The sequence below is a fragment of the Harpegnathos saltator genome, unplaced genomic scaffold, assembly GCF_003227715.2.
Source record: "Harpegnathos saltator strain DR-91 unplaced genomic scaffold, Hsal_v8.6 scaffold250, whole genome shotgun sequence".
Lineage (NCBI taxonomy): Eukaryota > Metazoa > Arthropoda > Insecta > Hymenoptera > Formicidae > Harpegnathos > Harpegnathos saltator.
The window spans coordinates 614,744-638,349 of record NW_020230040.1 but is presented as its reverse complement, the minus strand read 5'-3'; the positions used below and the strand labels follow the sequence as shown (position 1 = coordinate 638,349).

The window sequence follows — 23,606 nt, the reverse complement described above, 5'->3', positions numbered from 1 at the left end:
AACTTTTCAACATAAGAAAGCAATGAAGAAATTATGTGAAACCAGGAGATATGTTGCATTATTTATCTCTTTAAGTATCACTCTTATTTATTCTGCTTAATTCTGCGTAATATTTATTTCTCAGTCTCATTTTTTAAACATCTTTTTTAATGGCAATGAGGCACGACACCTGTCGGTAAACGGTCGATAAACTGTCATCAACGATCACGGCGCAAAGTTAGTTGCAATTGTCATAACTGGGAACAGTGCAAATATCATTATCAACAAAGTCAACGAGTGACTTTTTCGGCAACCTCTGCATTATCGTCCGAATAAGGACAAGCAACCCGTCATACTGACCTGTATGGTTGCTGTTACACCCTGTACGCCACCATCGCGAATTCCTCCTTCGTCTCGGGCTCTCGGGCGTTCTCCTCGTTTTCTTTCTTTCTTTCTTTTTCCTTTTACTTTGACGTTGACGTTATTCCTCGGTAGGTCTCTCCTAATTATTCGCTCGTGGTTCGCGATTATCGCTCTCATCATCGTTCTTTCGTTTGCCCTGGATTTCGCTCGCGCACGTCGCCCTCGGGAAATGCAGTTTAATATTGCAAGTGGACTTGAGAGCAACGCAAATCTTCGCACGGTCCAGTCCAATTCGTGTGTTCTTTCGATGTTTCTCGCAACGTGTTGGGGCTTTTTCAGCACTTTAACTCGCGCGCGAAGAACTCACGTCCGAGTAATAAATCCCCTCGAAGCGAATTATGTTGGGCGCAGCGAGCCATAAACTCTTTTACTCCACGCAGTCTGTTGGCGTCTAAATGTGGCCCATAAAGTTCTACGACGCTTAGTAGATTCGTTATAAAAGCTTATCCGCGGCATTTTGCATTTCGCTCGTTCGACGCGGCTGCGTCATCTTGCGGCTTTAAACATCAGCACGATAAAACGATTCGTACAATTTTCTAGCGGCGGCTAAAAAAGACTTGCATAGTTTTGCTCTGCGCGGCCTGAATGTCATCCTCATTCTGATTTCCGTGATTGCGTAAGATGAAAGTCATAAGACGCCATTGAGACCACGGGGAGATGTCCTACTTCTTGCAGAAGGGTCAAAGAGCCGAGAGGCGGGGTTGGTTAGATAAAAATGTTAAACTTGTACGCGCAGTGTCTCTGAATCAGAAATATGTTTCGATATAATTATTTGCGCAATATTCAGCTGTTTATTCTGCAGACCAGGTTCTTTCTGCGATTATGTATACCGCGGAATATTCAAGAGCGCGAACCGCCTGATCTCAACGAATTTAGTATCCATAACTTGAGCTTCGATATGCATACATGTATATATTTGTACATGTATATATTTGCAATATTTAAACATCGCCTTCTCTCTCTCTCTCTCTCTCTCTCTCTCTCTCTCACTGTGCAATTTTACGAAATCAACGGGATTAATTTACAGAAACACCAAAGTCGGGAAAATAAACGTTATTATTATTCCCTTTTTAATTATACAATATATCCAGCAGGAAACTGCGGTATTAACAAGCCGAGATTATTTTGCATCCAGCATAGATTAATTCGACCCTTCGACCTGAAAAATCTCGCAATCTCCGTCGCGATAATTTAACGCCATTCATCGATCCTTGATGCGCGAGGTGAAAATAACTACACGTCTGCGAGAAGCGCGAGAAAATTCGCTTCTCAACGAGTCCCAGTCGGCATCGCTGCGCCTCCTGGAAGAAACGATATCGGCGGCCGCGCTTTCTAGATCGCTCGCCGCTACTCGAAAACACGCGCATTCACGGCAGCTACTCGCTCGCTCTGCGTGTAAGCGCGAGCGAGACCGCGCGACAACACGCAGCACGCTCACGCTAAGCGGCCTGGACCTACCACCCACTACTACGCGACGTCAGCTGGCCCATTCACGCGCGGTCATTCTCCCGACGGCCGAGCACGTGTTCTCCGTCTCGCTTGCGCGTATGGCCGCGTGGTCGAACACGTGATCGTTTGTGCGAGTTGATCGAGTGCGGCGGCGAGCAGCGTTGGGGCTGTCGTTGTTAGGCGCTGAACGCCCCGGAACTTTACCAGCCCGTAACTCGCGAACGGGTCCGCGTAGGCGTACGAAGCGTAAGAAGCGATCTTGTTAGCGACGAATCTTCAAGACTATTTTCAGAGAGAGAGAGAGAGAGAGAGAGAGAGAGAGAGAGAGAGAGAGAGCGGAAGGTATAAGATATGAAAGATGTAAAATATTTGAACGTTTCGAAAGAGAGATACCAGGATGAGATTGATGATTCAGTAAGATAAAATTAAACTAGCGCGGCGAATTGAAAGGAGCGAAAAGGCGAAACTTGTCTTCTAAATATTTCGCAGTTTATCCTCGTCAAGGTTGTACTTCACTCGACAGCCGACTTTCAGTCAATCTTTATTCCACGCCTCTGCGCGATGTACATGGATCTCTACTCGCGCGATAATTTCTATCGAGGTAACAGTTGCGCAAGCGGAGAATTATTCGCGGCGGCAAGTAAAATCGCGATAAATCCGCGCCGCGGATCGCGAAGCTATCGAGACTCGGTTCATTCCGCCCCATCCAACGGGAATGAATGGGACGCACGGTGACAGGGACGGTGTTACTCCCTCGCGGAGATTCGCGCTCTTCGCGTGTCGGTCGAACTTTTAAGTCGTTTAATTGCGTTCGGCTTCTAGGAGACGCTGCGGAGGATGCTCGCAGAATTAACCGCGCTTCCTTGTTTCCAGCGGACGAAAGAACTCGTCTAATTGACGGAATTTCTGGAGGCGAACCGAGTCGGGGGAGGGAGTGAGAGAGAGAGAGAGAGAGAGAGAGAGAGAGGGGGGAGGAGCTCGCGGTCGACTGTCTGGAAAACGAGGAGATGGAAAATGATGGTGGAGGGAATTGGATTACGCTCGGATACGCTGACGAACTACGACGCGGCCGTCGTTTCAGAGCGAGCTGAAGATTTCGATCGCGACGTCGCGCGCGCCACGTGAATCGAAAGCGACGTTTCAGACGTTGGCTTTTGTATACGTCGTAATGTCGCAGTTACTTTCGCCGAATCCCTCCCGGGCGAGGGCTTTGACCCGGGACGTCAGTAAAAATTGAGAAGAGGCATGAAGAGCGGGAATTTCCGCCTTATTCTTCCGCGAAAGCCTCCCCATTTCGAGGGTGGATCACGCGAATTTAAATTTCTCCTAATTAACATGCACGCCTACACGTGCCTTCACCATTGCTCTTCCGCGTCGGGATCGCCCCTTCGTCAGATTTCAAGTCCAATTACGCTCTTCGACGAGCGGCTCACGCGGGATTCGCGACGCGACGTGGCGCCGCGCAGAAACGTCCGATGATGCCGCGGGAATTCAGATGTAACGAGGCGACACTAGAGTTGCCTGAGTCCGGAGAGGCGAAATATAAATAATGGTTAATCTCTATGGCCGGCACGCTCATGAGTCCCAATCACAAACACACTCCTTTGTCGAAGCTCGCTCGTCAATCGCAACAACAGCAAATTTGCGTCAGTCTTTCCGCGTTTAATGAGCGACGACGTTCGCAAAATGAAATAAAGATGCCGGCTTGTTTATAATTGCGCTCGAAAGCAGGTATCACATAACATCGACCGAAACTCCTTTATAATCCTGTCCTTTCCTCTCTCTCTCTCTCTCTCTCTCTCTCTCTCTTGCTTCTTTCAACGTTTTTTTCCATATTTCACATGCGTTTTTGATATGAACGCGTGCGCGCACAAACTGACAACGGCGAATGTCGCATTTCTGCTCGTCGTTTCGTTCGATGAGCTGCGCTACGAAAATTTCTCTCGTAGATAATGAAACAGTATTCATTTGACAAAGGGGCGCATACAGGGTGTCTTAAAAAATACCGGAACCTCCGGATAACTTTGCAGGATCAAGTTTTCATGAAAAACTTTAGATACAAAAGTTGTAGAAAATCGAGTAACGGACTTGATGGTGACCTTGAATTTGACCTTGACCATGATCTTCAAGGTCATTTGGAGGTCAACTTGCGTTTTTTAAACGAGAACCCTTATTTTTTATTACACTGTTTCTTCCTACCAATTAATTTGAATAACTTTTGTCTAAAACATTTCTTTATTTGCCTAATATTTTTTTAGATATTTGAGAAAAACTTGATAACTTTTTCAATATTTAACTTACGATATCTCGCTAGCTACTCTTGTCGGAAGAAAAAGTGATACTAGACTTTCTTGCTTTATTTAGTCTCAAGAATATATTGTTACAATAGCGCCCTGACTTTTGCTAACTTACTGACTTTTGGAAATTACAAAATCATCGAATTAACAAAAATCGGGGCAAAACGGGTTCCGGTATTTTTAACACACCCTGTTTAATAATCGATCGATCGAGCCTCCAATCGAACGATCGACGTTAAATCCAAGTGTCGCGTGCATGAACGATTAATTTTTCCAGTGCTTTGTCGAAATTTTGATCTATTGATTACATCGTGAGTTCCACGTTGTGTGCGGAGGCACACATTCACCGGCAGTCTTGTCGCGCTTATTTAATATGTCACGCGCTACAACACTTACTGATTGAACCGCTTCTCTCCGCTGCCGCCTGTTTTAAATATTTATGAGAAACCTTGTTCGCCCACAAACGCCCAGCGAATGCAATTCGCCAACTTTTGCGCGTCGCGCTGTTGACCCGTTACGCGAAATAAGTTTAACTTATCCCGAAAGGGTATCGAGTAACCTGCACGTCATTATGCAAAATGGGACGGGATTTGCGCGATAAATTTTACTGAATATCGTTAGGCAGCGGGGGAGAGAGATAATAAAAAAAGCAAAGCACGAGATCGAAGCGTGAACGTTTCCTCATCGACGCGCGCAAACGACGGAGGGGAAATTTCTCGCGCGCGAAACAAACATTCGCGGCAACGGAGAATAATGTATTTCAGAAAGAGGAACAGAGAGAGAGAGAGAGAGAGAGAGAGAGAGAGAGAGGGGGGGGAGGGCGGGAAGAAAAAAAGACAGAGCAGCGGAGCGCAAAAAGAAGAGAGTGCGTTTCCGTTGGCTTAGCTGAGGCGGTGAAGGCGGGGTTGTGTGTTTACCGTAATCAAGAATAATCATGAATAATCGAGGCCACGTGCGTCCGGAATTCTGGAGGAGAACGCGTCGCTCTTGCTCTTGCGCCTCCGTGGTGTATATATGTAGCCTCTTCTTGCGAGAGACCGGGGTTTTCGGGGACCTCTCGAGTGCTTCTCGTTCTCCACGACGAGAGGGACGCTTTTGTCCTGGGCGCTTCTGTCCGCGTAACAAAGCCACAACCGGAGATAAGAAAGGGACTCTCGGTGGGTCACGGGCGTGCGTATAAACATAATTCGAGTCGTCGTCTCTCCCGCAGACACGTACGTTGCTGCGGCGTTGTCGCACGAGGGATAGCGAATGTTCCTCCTAAATTTGTCTCGCCGCGGAAGGTGGTAACTGCGCCTCGTAAGTGTCTTGTTACCGCCGGAGAAAAGATTGCGCGCGCGCGCGCGATCTCGTGTCGGACGCGGCAGCGCGAGAAAAAAGTAACATCGCCTCGCGCTTGTACGGGATAATAAGTGAAGAAAAAGGGGAGCGCAGTAGAAAACTCGGTAGGGAATTAACTTTCAAGGTTGGAGACCGACGTGATTGCATTAATCTTCCTTGCAGCCGCAGCGGCTTCGAAAATGCGCTCCCTCTCTCCCCCCACCTCTCTCTCTTCCTCGACGGAACTTTAATTCGCGGATAGACACGAGGGCGTGATCCACTTGGCCGTCGCGGATCGTTGAGCGCGCTGCAGCTTCGAGAAGAAATAGCGGAAACGGCCAGATCGTTTCGTTAAGGTGCGGACAGGCAAGCGGGCCGTATATTTCCGTCCGATATCGGAATAAATGTTCTCGCTTCCAGCAGGAAGCTCGTAAAGTCAATTTACTGCGCGCCGCATTGACAGACACTCGTAACGAAGCGGCGATAAAGCTCAAGAATAAATGATAACAACGGCGCGTTAGCGAAAGCTCGATCACATATCTCGTGTTGTCAGCGCGCGGCGCGCTGTTGCGACGCGGACGTGCCGAATGTTTCGGAGCGTATCCTTTCGTAGATGTCGCGTATCCTTTCACGCTAATCGCGATCGCCCGCTCGGGGTCGGATTTTCAGCGGGCTCGTACGTAGCGCCGTACGCGACTATCCAATCAATCGTTCAGACTGGGCTTGATCGAGAGAGAAATCGACGTCTCTAACCGTCGCTTCCTCGTTATCGATCTCGTCAGACGGACACTGGCCGGTCGACGTACGGTCTTATTATTCGACGTGGCATCGCGACTCCGGAAGATCTTTCACGTTCAGCCAACAACGTTCAGCCAGCAGCCTCATCGTTTTCTCGTCACGTCCGCGTTGCCGCGATCTCGCGCGTTCGCTTTAATTGCGGCCTAATTTCCCGTTGCGCTTCTCAATTAGTCTCGATTGCGTCTCGAATCCCTCTCGCGGATGCAGCGATCGCGGGCGAACAATATTTGAAAGCGAAGAGGATTAAAGTTACGCGCGGTAACTCGCGTTTGTGTTGCATCGCTAAACGTAAATCCTATCATCGAGAGCCGTCGACAAAAAATACTCCAACAAAAAAGAAAAAAAACGCGAAATGGGCCCTCCTCGCGCCCATCGCTCGAAACGCGTCCACTCAGCGTGGAAAAGCTCCTCTCCTGCGATTGACCTGCGCTCGAATTATTCCAAGCAGCGACTCGCGATCGTTCGCGCTTCGTGTTATTTGGATTTGAAGAGCGAAACGCGCGCAGCGGCGATCCGGACGCGTGTAAATTTACGCGATTACGCGATGCAGCGTTAAATCAGCGTTCTTGTGCCGCGCGGGGCAGAACTCGTGTTTCGAGGAACTCTCAAGTCTCAAACGTCTCCGGAGTAAACTCTAAAATAAATGCGCTCGACACGAAGAAGAGGAAAACGACGGAGTCCGACGACGTTCTCGAAGCGCTCTCTCTCTCCCTCTCTCTCTCTCTCTCTCTCTCTCTCTCTCTCTCTCTCTCTCTCTCTCGCGCGCTAAGCGTCTACGTCGGACGTTGCTCAGAGGGCACCTCGCAACAGTCGCGGGGAAAGCGTCGGGTGCTGCCGCCGCGACGCCGTGACGGGCGTCTTACGAACTAAGCGTCGAGCTTGCGATAACCATAGCCCACCCCCGTCGTCGTCGTTGTCGCTCGAATGTGCCACGTCGAACGCAACCTAACCGCGAGGTCTCGGCTCACTCTGAAGCTCGTCGTAATGTCGTTGCAGCAGCGGCAAGAAAAAGCTCGGAGATGAAAGAAGAAATGATAATCCATCGGCGTCCGTCGTCGGCAGGGCCAGAGCAGGGCAAGTCGTACGTCGCCGAGAGCCCGCCGCTATTTGCATATCTTTCTTCTTGCCGGGGAAGGCGCGTCGAAGGTGCAATTTTTCAAAGGTCGCCGCGACTCGTTCGAACCGTTCGCTACCGCGGTGGTTCCTCGGTAACGCTGAGCGAGAAATTATGAAGGGATGATTGCGCCTGATAGCGAGGTTGAAACGTGACGGACGTTTGGACTCTCTCTCTCTCTCTCTCTCTCTCTCTCGCAGGGAGCGAGCGGCGAATTTCCTTCGACTTTTACAGCCAGGCGCGCGCACGAGCCGGTTGCGAAATTGCCGAATCGTCAAATTAATCCGACGCCCGATTTTACAGCTCCCGCCCTCTTTGGGAGGAACACTCGAGGGCGGAATTGCCTTCCTCCGCGAACTATTTGCATATATATGATCGTGTGCATTTCCATTATCTCGTTTCTGCTTTGTATCGCAGTTTATTAGTGGCCCGCTGCACGCGCCAGTTTCATACCGCCCGCGCCGCTCGGGGAGGGGGAAGGGGGGTTTTAACGAGACGCCGCGAAAGAGTTAAGAAATTTCAAAGGCCACGCGCGTACACATCCACATATGCACGCGCGCGCGCGCACGTACGTGTATAGACGTGCGCTTTTAGCCACTCGTCAGCTCTCGCACTCAGAGTCCCTCGCAGCCGCGAGTCTCTGTCTCTCGGTATTTCCGGACGCCCCTTCTCACCTCCTACTCTCCTGCGCCGTTGCTGCGGGACTGCTTAATACAGCGGAAGTGGACTCTCAATGAGATTAGCCTTAATCGCATCACGCCCTCGCTCCGCACGTAGTTTCGTGTAATTTCGGGAAGGATTCTCGCCTTTGCAAAAAGCGAGCTGGCCCTGCGCGTCCTGCGTTTCCGCCGCAGGAGGCGCGACGACCCATCTTCCGCGCGGCCATTTGACTCGCAACGACGAGCGCGACCGGGTCAAAGAGCCTCGTGGGAGTCATTGGAATCCTGCGGCGGGGCTTCAATCATTAGAATGTCCAAAGTCGCCGGGTATCATCTCGAATCTGCCCCGACGAGTTCCTCACGCACGACTAATGCCTTGGAGTTTCCGGGAAAAGTTCGGTTGGAAGTTGCAGGCAGAGCAGGAGAGAGAGAGAGAGACAGAGAGAAATTCTTCAAAAGTTCCCCGTCGTGTAGAAATATTTATGTTTTATTCCGCAGCGGTTACACGAGCAACCGGGGCATTATAATTCGGTGGTGGTCGCGACGCTTTTTACCGGTGCAACCGAGGCTGTCGCGACTCCCATGATTGATAGCGCCGACGAAAGAAGCTTCCCGGCGTCTCTTCGCCGGTTGACACGCGAAAGCGAGGAGTGCGCGCAGGATTCAAGAGTGCGAGGATGCACCGCGACGGTTCGTCGTTGAATCTTTCACCCTGGCTACGTGAACCTTCCACAGCGCGCGTCAGCTCTGCGTTTTCGGTGCCGGACATGGAGCGCTTGGCTCTACACGCACATACACTCACACATACACACCTATCGGCCGTATCAATCACCGTCACTTCTGCTCCCCCGGGAATGTAACGTTGCGTGTTGCACAACGTTGTTATGTATGTCCGACATTAGAGATCAATTTGATCGGGAACGAAGAGCGCCCGCGCAAGAGCCATCGCCTCGGAAATTCCACTTTCGTGCGCCGTAAAACTTGTAATTCGCGGTCGCAAGAAATCCTCACTTCCCCGCCCACGCTCGGCTCCGCGTCCCGAGCGTCTCGAGCGTCGGCGACCGCCGTCGAGTGCTGCCTTCCAGGTAATCAGACCGATCCCTATCGATTTTCGATTAGCCGAGTATGAAACGGTGTACCGCGACTGTAACTTTACTCGCCATTAACCGGAAGAGAAGAGAGAGAGAGAGAGAGAGAGAGAGAGACAAGGGGAGACAGTTCGACGGAAGAGCCGCCGTGAAAACCGGACAGATTGTTCCGCAGGCCTAAAAGATCCCCCCTCTTCTTCTGCACGTTCCTCTCGTTCTTCGCGTCCGAGCGAACTGCCTCGCGCGAAGCGCGTCTTTGTCTTTCACGGGAATTCGCTCGCGCGGCGGTCATCGCCGAGGTCGAAATTGCGCGCCGGAATCGCGCGCGCGATGTCTCACGCGCGACGAGTCCGCAGTTTCCGGCCGTTAAACCGCAAAATAGGGAGCAGTTTAGGCTTCGCTTAGGACACCGGTTTCGATCGATTGCGCGCGGGCGCCAATCTGCGAAAAGCCACGACAATATAAATCCGCGGAGCCGATCGGCGCTGTCGGCCTTGCCGGAGGCTTGGCCCCGCGGTTGATATTGAAAATTCCGTGCGAGACTCCGCGGGAGAAAATTTCTTATGCATACCTCGTGGCCGAGTAACCTCGGAGGCTGCCTTCATGTCGGCCGAGCGGTCCCTTTCCCGCCGCAGCACTCCTTTCGCGCCGCGCCTCTCGTGGTGCTTTACGATCGACCGAGTCGGTATTTTACGGACGGCCCGGCTTCACTCGTAAATTCACCGCGGGATATTTCGGCTCCGCAGACGGCTGGGGGCTTCCTTATTGGCTCCGAATTTCGAATGTTCACATGCGTACACATGACGCCCGTCGCGAATGTTATACGACGCCGCTTTACTGACGTAACGACTGAGCGTAGGCGTCCGAGGGACGAGGAGATTAATCCTGCATGACGCTGGTCCTGTGGAAGTTCGATTCCTTTTCACTGCTGTCGAATAAGGAGGCCCGGGTATCTGCCAGTTCTGCGGTAGAAGCATTGTATTTTAATTGGAGCAGTGAGTCGGCAGAAAAAGCGGTCGGTTAAAATAGCCGATCGGCGGACGGGGATGTCCTTTGAGCGTGAACACGGATTAAAAGAGGACCTTCCGAAAGTGCAGTTTAATGATCGCGAATTGTTTGCACGCTCGCGTACGCCGCGAGAGAGGTGGGGACGGTAATTAGTCGAGTTTTACGCGCGTTCTGTTATCAGGTTAATTTGTGATTTACGGCTCGTCCGTCGAGCGCGTTCAGCCGGGGGGAGAAACGAATTCCCAACGAAAACTCGATGCTCGCGGATTCTTTTGTGCGTTATCTGCTGATTTACGCGCGTCGTTCCCGCGTGTATCGGCGACACTTTTTCATGATACGCGATCGCACGTGTGTGCGCGCGCGCGCGCAGAAGACTATTTAAAAAGTTCAGGGCGCGCGTATTTCACGCCAAAATGTCGCGTCGATGTATAATCCGCGTATAATTGAGCTATCAATCGCGACTCGAATTGAATATTCATTTATATATATATATATATATATATATATATTGTGTGTATGTGTGTGTGTGTGTTTCTGTGTATACACATCCTATAGTAGTTAATACGCAATGGAAAGCCATGCTCGATCACATACACGAGCCAAATAATAATCTCCGTGCGTCATCATTCGCGATGACGACGCGAAAATATCACGGAAGCGATTCTGCGAGCGCGCCACTCCGTCTTCCCATTCGGAAATCCCCGAGACAGCCGATGTAACGTCTGTTACACCCTGCAGATCCACGCTAGCAGTTACCGCGAGGCGGACGACACCCGAGAACGGGAGTCGGCGAGCGCGACGCGCGAGTTATTTTTCATTTCGTCCTTCCGCCGCAACTTTCCCTCGCTATCTCGTCCGCGAACCGTCTCGATGCAAACATACGATCCATTTCCGGTACTTTTATCGCGGCGCGGTGCGTCTCATTATAATCTCACCGGAGGAGAACAAAAGTAGCTCTCGCGATGCGATAACGCCTGGAATGAAGGAGCAATGGGCAATATTTCATCGCTCTCGACGAACTGAAGCGGAGAAGAAGCCTGAAATTGCACGACGAGCGTCTGCTAAAATGAAATAAACGGCAGAGAGGAGATTTGCGGAACGCAAAACAGCCCTTTTGTCCAGCCGGCTGTGTTCGCTCCACATCTCAGGTAGCGGGAGACAGTGGACGTCAAAGGAGAACGAAGGGCACGACCTTACCGTACCGCGCGGCGCGACGCGGCGCGGCGCGTCGACGCTCTACAGCCGCGAATTATTATTTTCCGAGCGAGCCCCCTCTTGTTTATTAGTTCGCTGTCGGAGGAAGGCGACTGGGCGGTTGGCTCGTGGGAGAGCCGAGCGCGAGGAGAGAGAGAGAGAGAGAGAGAGAGAAAGAGAGAGAGAGAGAAAGAGAGAGAGAGAGAGAGCCGGGAGAGAGGGGCGACCCAAGAGAGCGGAGCTTGCGCGGTCGTTGGGGGTGCGCGTCGCGTCGCGTCGCGTCGCGGGGGTGAGTTTGAGAGTGATTCCGCTAGTCGGCGCTGGGCCAGGCCACGCGAAGCGCGCCGTGCTTGCGAAGCTCTCACGAGCCAGGATATCGGCCACATCGGCCGCCGGCATCTCCTCGGTGAGCGCGCGCGCGAATGAGACGGGCGTGAATGGTACCGAAGCAGCGCGACGTTCTCCAGTGCTAAAAAACGACGGCCCGCGTCGGACGCGAGCGACAACGGCGACGGCGGCGACGGCGGCGGCGGCGGTGGCGGCGGAACAGCTACCGGAAGATGCGGTACTTGAAGAGGAAGTCGCGCTGCCTCGTCGTGAGAGACCGCGTCGTACGTCCGTGACGAAGGTCGCGCAGGAGAGATCGCGAGAGCCCGTCACCGCCAGAGTCACCGGCGATCCCTGAAGCGGCAGGACCAAGCAGCAGCAGCACTCCGTCGTATCGCTCCCCTGAGGAGCTTCGGCAAACGCAAACTCCAAAGTAGAAGCTCGACGTAAGTTATCCCAGCGACGAAGCCTCGGCAGAGGGGAAACTCGCGGAAAAAGGACCAACACACGCACACACGTAGCCGAAGAGTCTTCGGAAGTGCACAACTTGGGTAACAAGCAGGACCAACGTTCTCCCGACGACGTAGCGCCAATTTGTTCGATCGTCCACAAAGACAAGGTCGTTATGCTGGACCTCGGCTCACGAAGCGGCCACCGGGTAGTCCTCGAGGATGCCCTCCGGCAACGCGCGATGTGAGCGAGATGAGCGGAGGGAATCGAGAGGGAAACGAACGAAGAAGATCTTTCGCGAAGAGATTTCCGATGTTTCCCTCGGAGCGAGCCTGCGAGGAGATTTCAATGAGGAGTTTCAACGTCTTCGAGCTGACGACGCGATCGGCTCCATTGAAAAACCGCTCATCCCCCCTCCGCCCGGTCTTACCGAGTAACTGTAGCGTATGGCTGTAGAGAGCGATTATATCAACGTCGATCAACCGTGACCCCATAGAAGTCTCCGACGACGAATTGTTATCGGATAAATTTGCGGGATCGATCTGATCGGCCATTATCATCGTCGTCCTCATCGTCGTAGACTACATCAGCCCCGTCGTCGTCGTCGTCATCGTCGTCCTCGTCGTCGTCGTCGTCGTCGTCTTCTTCATTGTCGTCTTGCTTCGCAGCCAAGAGCTAATGAACTTCTTCTTTCGACACCTTCGCGCTAATCGTCCCGCTGTTCGTGGGAGCGGACGCGCGGTGGAAAAGTTTTTCTCCTTTCGACCCGCTATAGAGTGTCCTTTCTCCACCTGATTTTTTCCCCTCCCCCGGACTTCATTCCGCCCGCCGAGGGCGCAGGTGCAACTGTCCGTGGAGGTCTTCGCGAAAAGAAAGACTCTCTTCGCTCGAAGTAACGAGAAAAATCCCTCCTCTCGGGAAGAATAAGAAGGATTCTTTCCAAGGAGGGCAAAATTAGTATTGCGGCAACGAGGGACAAGTAGATTACAATTGCGACGTCGACGCGAGGGAGTTTGCATAAGTGTATTCGATTAAGGCAGCAATATCGGCGAACGACGATAAAGAAGAAAGAGAGAGAGAGAGAGAGAGAGAGAGAGAGAGAGAGAGTGAGGAAAAGAGATAAGAAAAAAAGAGAGAAGAGGATAGAGAGGAGGGAGAACACGTGGAGGAAATGTGGCGCCCGACGTTGTACGTCGAGTAAACAAGCGGGCGCACCTTCCTTCTAATTACGAGATACTTAACGAGCACGCTGGTTGGCGGGTCCAAAAAACGTAGAGTATTTTTAATACGCGCACGCACGTACGTACGTACGTACGCACGCACGCACGCACGCACGCACGCACGCACGCACGCATACACGCACGCACGGCAGGGTACGGCAGGGCACGGCACGGCACATGGCAGGTACGCGCAGCACGCGGCACTCGCGCACGCATGATGTACGCATACACGCGCACATACACACGTACGTGCATACGCGTAACGTGTGAGTACGCGTAGCCACACACGCGCGGCGTCGTAAGCGTCAGCATCGTCGTCGCCATCGTCACTGTCTGTCATCGTCGTCATCGTCGTCGTCGTCGCCGTCGCCGTCGTCGTCGTCGTCGTCGTCGTCGTCTTCGTCGTCCAAGGCGCTGGATAATTAAGTACAGCACTAGGATGTAATCGATATTTAACGTTTAGACAGAAGGGTTGGCAACACAGCGGTCCAAGTAGACAGCGAAGAAGTAGACCAAGTTACGTGGTCCAAAGTTTTAGTGGCTTAGTCTGGCGCGCACTCACTGTCCTTTCCTGGTGACTCTCTCTCTCTCTCACCGAGCGGGACTCTTCGACTCCATCGCGACGCCGATTACGCCGTGGTGTATTTTTTACGAGCGTATATACATATATACATACGCATCTTCGGATCGCGCCGGCGACGAGAAAGTGTTGACTGTCGGGGAAAGGGTGGCTCGAAGCGTTCTCCTACGGTGTGTCTGTGAGAGGGTGTGTGTGTGTGTGTGTATGCGCGCGCGCGTCTATCGTGCCGGGGGTACCGAGCGCGGTTCAGGCGCGCCCCGTGTTCCAGAAGTTTCCTTATAGTTCGTTAACCCTCACGATCGTGCGTGTTACGAGACTGTAACTGCAGCGTCGCGCCGCCGAGAGAAACACGGTACTTACCGCGTCTCTCGCGACCGCGCGGGGATCAGGAACGCTCGAGCGCGCTTTCGACGTTTCGACGTCGTCGCCGGACGGGGGTGGTTCCCCGCCGTCATCGGGCAGCTTTTGCGACTTTTGCTGTAAAAAGCCGTCGTCGTGGCGGACGAGAGAACGGCGGACTGGCACACACCGAAGAGGGCCATCTCGAAGAGAAGGATCAAGTTACGGAAGAGCGACGTGAGATCGTTATTAGCGCGACCGAACTCCCGACTATATGAGCGCCAGCTTCGATATAGTGAAAAGATGGAGGACGTTCGTCGTGGCACTGTGGAGTAACGCGACTGGCCGGGTCCGAAATGCCTCAGCGAGAAAGACGCTAACAATGACGACTTCCAGCAGATACAGCAGCTACAACTGCCTCACCAGTTGGGATAGCTACGATCGGATCCCCAGGTATATCCGTGTCTCAGCGCTCAGGCTCCGCGCGCGACCTCTCGCCGATTGACGCGACCGTTTCGTTTCGCGAGCGGAACAGCGCTTTCGTTCTAGATTGGCCGCTTCGTTTTAGATTCGTTTCACGATCGCACTGCGGTCCTCGCAAATTGATCCATCTCGCCGAGCGAGCGGCGACGTAGGCGGCTTCAGTAAATCAGATAATGATTTTCCAGACGTGGAGATGATCGTAACGCGCAGCCCGTTACAAAGCCCCGCGCGCTTGTTATTAATTGCATAACGTAATTAAACTAATTTGCAATTTGCTCGCGTCGTCCCTTACCCACGCAAACGCATCCTTGCCGCGGCGCGCCGCCCGTCCTTTACTTCCGCGAATAATCATTGCAGCAACAATAGCTTTAATTAGCGGATCGCAATCTCTTTCCGACCGGTCGGTTCCGTTCGATTACAGGTTTAGCGTTAGGGTGGCGGCGGAGGAGCAGGGGGCAGGGAGGAACGGGAGGAGAGGACGGCGGGGGAGGAGGCGCATCGACGCGTCCCTCATTGTTCTCGTGGTTGTCGTGTGACTGTATCCCCCCCCCCTCCCCCGCGCTCTCTTCATCACCATTTTCCGCATATCTGCCGCTTTATTTTTTTCGCAATTCGTGTCGCTCGCAATTTATTAATTCACGCGACGAATTTTTGTCGCGCACGAAGCGACAAAAGGTCGCGGCGCCACAGCACGCCCCCGCGACTGGCTAGCGATGCCGGGACAAACGACGGGGTAAATATTTACGCCGCAATCCCGATCCTGACTACGTGTGGATTCGCCTAACTAAGGACTCGCGCGCGCGCGCGCGCGCGCGACGAGCGCCGTTCGGGCGTGTTTGGAGAATCGAATGGAAAACGGCGCCAAGTGCGACAGAGATAACTGCAAACGGCGAAAAGGCAAAAGGGGGAGGCGACAATGAGAGGAGTCGAGCGTGTCGCGTGTGCCAAAGTGGAAAAATGTTTTCCAACAAATTTGTCGAGAGGAGGGGCGAGGGAAGGGAAATTACATATCGACGGTCGCGCCGCCGTTATTTTCTCAACGACAGCCTCTCCCCGGCCAACTGCGCCGCACGGAAACACCGTTTTTATTTATCGTCATTTGGATTTGTTGCTCTCGGGCGTTCTCGCGTGACTCTTCGCTTCCCAACGTTTGGCGCGACCGAAGCGTGAGCTATGGCGGCCAACGATGACGGACGATACTTCGAGACTCGAGGATCCGCGCAATACGCGACATGAACAAACGACACGGCCGTAGCTCGCCGTTTATTTTCAATCTGCGAGCTGTAGGAATAACGGGCCGTCTTCGGTGGCGGACGACTTCGCCGCTCGTTAAAGCACGACAAACGGCGACTGCTCGTACGCGCGTTTCACGCCGTATTTAGCGCCGGTTATCTCGTCGCGAGCGTGATCGCGAGTATCAATAATGGAAGACGATGCAGCGCTCTTCCGGCGCGAACGAGTTTTACCGGCGTGCTTGAATGCCGATGCTCGAGAGATATCGCGTGTCGTATAGGCATGTTGCTCGTATATAGGCTGTGCTGAGCACCGGGCTGAATGTAATTTTCTTGCAGCGCGGCGAACGCGACTCCGGCCGAGGCTTTAGCGCGCGACTCGATCATTCCGCGGTTTCTGCGAAATTATTCTAACTGAAAGACAGAGAAGTGAAGAAGTGACGAGTTTTATCGTGTACGCGCGTATACAGGTTGCGTGAAAAGTTCGCGGAGCGAAACTGAAATAAAGAATACGTAATTCTACAAATGATTTTATTCTTCAATATAGCCTCCATCAACTTCAATACACTTGGCCCAATGGCTCTCCAGTAATTTTATTCCATCGCGGAAGTGGGTTTCTGGAAGGTCTGCGAAATATGCCTCTGCGGCTGCGGTAGCTTCTTCATTCGACAAAGAATGCTTTCCACGGAGGAATTGTTTCAGATTTCGGAACAGATAGAAGTCGCTGGGTGTCAAATCTGGCGAACACGGTGGATGATCAAGCAATTTGTACCTCAATTCATTGAATTTAGACATTGACAAAACTCACACTTGTGTGAGCAGGTGCGTTGTCTTGGTGAAAAATGATTCGTTTGTGCTGCAAACCAGGTCTTTTCTCACGAATTTTTGCGTCCAATTGATCCAAAGGGTTCACAATAATATTCAGAGTTAATTGTTTTACCTTTTTCCAGATGGTCAATCAACAAAATCCCTTTAGCATCCCAGAAAACTGATGCCAAAACCTTGTTTGCCGATCTTTCATGCTTTGTTTGCTTTGGAGCTGAACATCCAGCTTCAGTCCACTGTAAACGTTCCTGTTTCAATTTAGGATCACGGTGATAGATCCAAGTCTCATCCATAGTTCTAAAACGACGCACAAAATCGATTTTATTCTTCTTAAAACGATCCAAATGACGCTGAGAAATTTGCTTCCGAGCGAGTTTTTGTCGAATCGTTAACGTATGCGTATGCACCACTTTTCCAAACACCTTTTCATTTTTTCATTTGTAATTCTTTACGCAAAATATGCCGTACCCGTTCATCTGCAATGCCTATGGTATGAGCAATTTCACGCGTGGTCACGCTTGGATCTTCAGAAACAATAACATGTATTTGCTCAATGATTTCTGATGTTGATGCGCTTTTCGGACGTCCACTGCGTGGATCATCTTCAATGCTTGTACGACCACGTTGAAACTCAAGTGCCCATTTACAGACCATTGTTTATGAAGGAGCAAATTCCCCTAACACATTTACCGTCTCGGAGTGAATTTCCATTGTCTTTAAACCTTTTTTAACAAAGAACTCAATCACTGCACGCTGTTTCAAATTTTCCGTTGCAAACAAATATGCTGACACGTCAACTTCAATTGGCTTGTAAACACAGAAAGAATGGACAGATGGAAATGAAACCTAATCTAGGTTCGTGCGAAGAGTGATTCTATATAACCGATTACAATTTATAATTATACCGTTTACTTGTAGATGCCGCTCCGCGAACTTTTCACGCAACCTGTATGTGCGTAAATGCGTATGAATGTGGAGATAATAACACTTCTCTGCGAACGTCATCGACAAATTCTTATTTTAGCCAGAGAATTTTTTTCATTATCACGCGATGTACCTTTTCCTCTCTCTCCCCCCTCTCCCCCCCTCTCTCTCACTCTCTTTCTCTCAGACACGCAATAGCCGTTTCATTCGACGAGAAGGTTAATTCGTCGCCGGCAAAATTGCCGGCTAATTGAAGTTTCGCGAGCCATTCATAACCGGATTTACGGGGGAGAAATAAACTGGCTGGATAAATCCTCTCTCTCTCTCTCTCTCTCTCTCTCTCTCGCTCTCTCTTTCATTCGCAGGCTATGAGATGCATACTCTTCGACTTCGTTCTGACGGTGAAGCGAACAATCGTAACTATGTATCCTCCGACTCATCTTCCGTAACTTTTTCGAGTCGAAATTTTGAATCCTCATTAATCGTGCAAATTCTACAATCGGCCGACTTTTTCGTATTGCATTTTGCTTTCGTCTACGAGTTTTCGGCGATTGTGTAGAAAATAGATTTTTACGAGCAGACTTCTTGAGGAGACTGGGAATGACGAATTAGTCTTTTTCTCTCCCTCTCCTCCCTTACGAGCCTCCTTTTCTTGAAATTATTCAACTTGAAAATGTGCCCCCTAATTGGGAACTATGCGCCGCTGTATCGTGACTATTTCCTTAAATCGCCAACGCTGCGCCTTGCGCTCACGCCAAGGTTTGCGTGCGCGATATTATATACGCGGAATTCCTCCCGAAACAGCGCGAGTGCCGTGCCGATTTATTTTCCTTCGACTTCTGCTGCACACTATGTAAATGCGACAGGGTCGGGGAGGCATGAAGCTCTCGGAATTAATAAAGGATTCCTACGTCAGAGTCGCTTCTCCAAAACGAGGAGCTCGCGCGCGCGTGGCACTTTAGGGGGGCCCGCGACCCGTCGCTTTTTATTCGCGTGGCCGCCGTTCGCGTGACAGGTTTCATTCGACGCGAAATTTCTTCCGGCGAAGCGCTACTATTCTGATTTCTTCTTCCACCGTGACTCGAACTTCGGGGGGGCGAAGCGCAATTTCTCAAAGGCGACCCACATGGACATTGCGACGGTAGAAAAAACGCGCTGAATAATGAAGCGCTCGAGAGGAATATTCGAGGGCCGTACGACAAATACCGTCGAAATAATAGCTCTCCGCGAACTCCACGAACACGTTCTCCGGCGGACCATAAACTTCCGTCGCCACGTCGAAGCGTTTGTACTTGCGATTGCAGTTCTCCCCGGGACGCTTGCGGAACGCTGCGAAACTGACGGACGGATCGTGTCGAGTTTCGTATCGGCGGTCGAGATCTCACCGCACTTTGCTGATGCGACGTGTTAAATAATCCTGCGCGTCGCGCCGGACGCTGAGGAATTTTACGGCCCGGCGAGTTTTCGGGGAGGAAGGACTTCTCGGGAAATTATATTCATGCGGCGGCCGAGTGTGCTAAGTGCAACCGTGCGCGCTGCTACGTACGCGTATTTATATTGAGTTTGTTTAGACTTTCGCGCGCGCTAGTCGCATACTTAGTCCTGACGAAGTGCCGTCACGAAGTTTCGTCGTGCGCTCACAGAGATTCGAATCTCTGCGCGAATATGTGCTGAGACGCGCGTATTTGCGCTCACGAGAATACTTCACTAATAACAAGAAGGAAAATATTAATAAGAAGGAGAAGAGAAAGTCCAGAAGAGTCAAAGAGAAGTCGTGTCTTCGTCGATGCTATACGCGCCGTCTTTCACTCCCCAATAATCGCCGGCGGCGCTGCTCGTCCAAAGTATTTTTACCCGTATTTTGTCATCCGGAAGCTTAGAGCACAACACGAGAACGTGAGCGGAGTGACGGGCGCGGAGTTCATTTGCATGTTCCGTCAGTTTTTAATTGCTGTGCTTGGAGCTGCGATCTCGAGAGCTTTAATTATCGTGACGAGCTTAGAGAACGAGGGACGTGGACTCGCGCATCGCGTCCTCTTTCACTGATCGCGCGTGGGATTTTTCGACGTCGCGTCCGTTTCTCCCCGAACTCGCCCCCCATTGGCGTCTTTCTTCCTGAGCGCGCGCGTCATGCAGTAAAACAGGAGGAAAACTTAAACGAGCCGAGGATCACTCGACCGAGCGACGATATCGAGGCAAGAACTGAAGGACCAGCCCAGGACGACGCGCTCGTCGTAAACCGCGAGTCGCGTAACTCGCGCGCGCAAGATGTCGAGTCCTGCAGCTTCCTTTCGCCGAGGAGCAAGCCCGCATTTCCCGCATGACGCAAGGACCTTGCCCGGTCCTTGCGTCACTCGGCGCGATATCCAGCCGCAGACATACGAATTTCGATCTGACGCACAGTTGACAGAAGGTCCTTATAGTTGGCGCGGGAGGACCGTTCGGTAATCGAAATGCCTTGTTCCCGCGAGCAGCCGTTGCCTCGCCGTCACCTCGCCAGAAATCCGACGTCCCGTCAGGACCTCGCTTCTTGTCCTGTTAATGAAACACGGCCGAGTGGCAGTTGCTGTCAGCCTGAGCGCTACCAAATTGATCGTAAAAGCCGACGAGACACCTCTCTCACTCTCTCGGGCGACGAGTTGGCAATTAATTCCTGCCGCGGATACACGTCGCGAACACACAAGGGTCTCTTTCTCTGCCTCTCTCTCTCTCTCTCTCTCTTTCTTTCACTCCCTCCCTCTCCGTTCCTTCATGCGAGTAGTCGATCTTAGTCCTATTCCCTTCGAGACCTTGCCTGTCCCAGAAATGTCACGCGCTCCCCTTCCCGCGGAATATTAATTGCCCGCAGGCGGCAGGGAGCGGATAAAAACAGCGTATCCCGGTAAAATGATTACGCTCTCACTTGTTCGCCATTTAGTTCGCGTCCAAGGATAACGACAGCCGTACAGAGCGCCGCGAACGAGAGAGAGATGTTCGGCATGGCTCGAGCGGCGCGTGGCAAAATTACATCGCCGAGTAAAAATTATATCCGCATCTCGCTGATTCGCGGTGGTTAATAATGTTTATGAATCGATATTTATTAATCGATCTCCACGGAGAGCAGGTGTCCGATTAGTTTGGCTCCGATCGAATTTATGACCGGCGAGAGGAGTTTTTACTGCTCCTCGCGAATTGTGAATTACGCGGGGAGCGTCGTTCCGCGGTTCGAGTGCGAAGCAGAGCGGACGCGAATGCGTCGGACTGCTCGTCGGTCGCGAAATTAATCGCGCTTTGTAACTCGCAACGCGCATGATGTGACGGATTGAGCGACGAGCACGCGCGCGTATCCATCATCGTGTCCGCGCGGCGGATTTCACCGCTGAACAATACATGTATTTTTGCGCAACGGCGAATTAGATCAACCGACCGCGCGTCGATCATCATCCTCTCGTCATCGTCATCGTCATCATTATCACATCGCCGTACATTGCGTCGATTGCGGCGCGGACAGCCGGATATATATCACCGCCACCGGTGCCGCAAAAAGAATATTTTTAATGAAATTCGCGGAGAACAACACGAGTGGGACTTCTGATTGCGTCCTCCGTACGGCCGTATTTTCGAACCATGTACCATTCGCGCACTCTCTCCCCCCCCCTCTCTCTCTCTCTCTCTCTCTCTCTCTCTCTCTCTCTCTTCCTTCCTTTCTCTCGGAGAATTCGGTCATGTATACGCGAGGCCGTCTCTCAGCAGGCATATAAAAGTAATTGGACATCAAAAGGTCAAGCGGAGGAGGTAGTAATCACTTCATTAATGTGGCCGATCCGCGCACGTGTCCTTCGCGGAAAAGGGAACAAAAAAGACAGCGGGTGGGCGCGCTCGCGACACGTCACGACGAATGTTCTTGCTTTCGTCAGAGTTTTCTCGTTTTCGTAGCTGCAAGTTCCACTTCGCGAGTACTACAAGCCGAGTCCGCCCGCGTCGCCGCTGTGCGGGACATATTAAAACGCGCTGCAATTGTCATTACTCATTACCGCGTCTAGCGCGCGCCGCGAAAAAGTGAATTGCGTGTAAATGAAATGAAACGTATTTTCGCGGCGGCCGACGGCGAATTTTCATTAAACTTTCGCCGATCCAATCCGCTACGGGAGCGCCGCGATCCGGCAGCAGACGGCCATTCCGACCTCGACGGTCAGCGAATCTTGGCGCTGCATCAAAACGCGTGATTATATTAAGATTAATTAAGATTGAGTTTAATATCAGCTTGTTATATCATTAATACATCGATAACGAGCTCTCCGGAGAGCTGTCCCGGAGGCGATCCTAACGCAATTTGCTCGGCGTTTGGCCCCGGGCGCGATAAAAAACACTTCATTTTGGCTGGTTCCCTCTTGGATGATCCTGAGGAAAAAACGCCTCGATCACCTCGATTTATTCCCGCTATCGCCGCTCCGGATTAGACGTATCGACCACTGCGCGATTGGCCGATTGCCTTCTTGGCAAAGCCGTGACTGTGTAACACAAAAGTGATCGTCCCCCCTCCTCCCTTCGCTCCTCCCCGCACGGATTTGGAGTTAATTGATTACTACGAGGGCAGTCTGAAGAAAGTACTCGGCCTAACAAGGAAAGAAATTTCTTTTGCCGTGGAATATGTTTTATTTTTCAATATAATCTCCTGAAACTTCAATACATTTATCCCAACGTCTTTCCAATAATTCAATACCATCATTAAAGTGCGATTCCGGAAGGTTCTTTTCGCTCTGGTGTATAGTGGTGGACTCAAGTTTCATCAACAGTTATGAAACGACGCTTGAAATCCATTTTATTTTGCTTAAAACGATAAAAATGTGCCAGACACGCTTGAGAAATACACGCATTCGAATGCGTGAATTTTTGGTCAGTTGTTAGCAAATGCGGCACACCCATCTTGCACAAAGCTTTTTCAACTGGTGCTACTACTCGGATGACTTGACAGATCGAATAAAATTTTACATGAGTTTATATCAGGGATGCCACTTTCCAATGCAATTATAGTTTGACACTTTCTAATGCCATGTATGTGTCAGGTCGAGAACTTTTCAGACCGCCTACGTATCATTGCTCTTCTACGCGATTTGACGTATGAAGCGCCGTATATGAATTCGTGTAACGTGTAACGGATGTTATGGCTGTTAAGAAGTTACGGGCGGGGGAGGGTGGGTGGGGGGGGGGGACAGATTCTTCGACGAATTTCCGACGAAGCAGAGAAACCTGAGTACCCGAACGATCTGCATCTCAAATAGTTCGAATATGTCACCTGTTGCCGAAGGGCATCATTGACACTCGAATGAGATTATTTCTAAAGTCATTGCTCGAGCTTTCCTTTCCTTGCCGTCGAAGCGAAGGAATTCGTGACGCACGCAGCGGCAAAGACTTTCTCGCAATGGAATAAATTTCCGCGTTGACGGAAAAATTCTTTCGCGTCTCGCGTCCATAAATATGTGCCTCCTTAGTCGAGATGAAACAGCATTCAACATCAGAGACGGGAAAGAGAAACGCTCTCTCTCTCTCTCCCTCTCTCTCTCTCTCTCTCTCTCTCTCTCTCTCTCTCTCTTTCTATGCCTCCCTCTTCTCTTTATGGGTACTACTCTGTTAGCAATATTTATACGACAGACTCTACAAAAATCTTCCAAGCTTGCGCTGCAGTTGAATTAATTAATATATAATTGAACCCACCGGCTGGGGAGGTCAGAATTTTAATGTTTGAATATTTATAGCACAGACGACTGACAATGACGACGCTCTTGCGAGCAGCGAAATTAATTTCTTCTTTCTCTTTCTCTCTAAAAATCATAAAAGTCTCAAAAGGTGCGCGGGGAGGAAGGGAGGTCTGCGATGAAGAATAATTATTATATCGCACGCGCGCGCATACACACACA

The 23,606-nt window shown here is 51.3% G+C and overlaps 1 protein-coding gene across 19 annotated transcripts in view; it reads left to right on the top strand.

Annotated features, from left to right (window-relative positions):
• SLO2 (slowpoke 2) overlaps nt 1-23,606 on the top strand; it is a 135,361-nt gene that overhangs the window by 40,757 nt on the left and 70,998 nt on the right. The window contains exon 1 of one of the 19 annotated variants that reach the window (XM_025299033.1): nt 13,716-14,698. The exons of the other annotated variants lie outside the window; for them this stretch is intronic. Within the exon in view, the coding sequence (XP_025154818.1) occupies nt 14,520-14,698 (179 nt within the window). The 5' untranslated portion in view covers nt 13,716-14,519. Of the gene's footprint in view, nt 1-13,715; nt 14,699-23,606 lie in introns of those variants that run through there. 19 annotated transcript variants of the gene reach the window in all.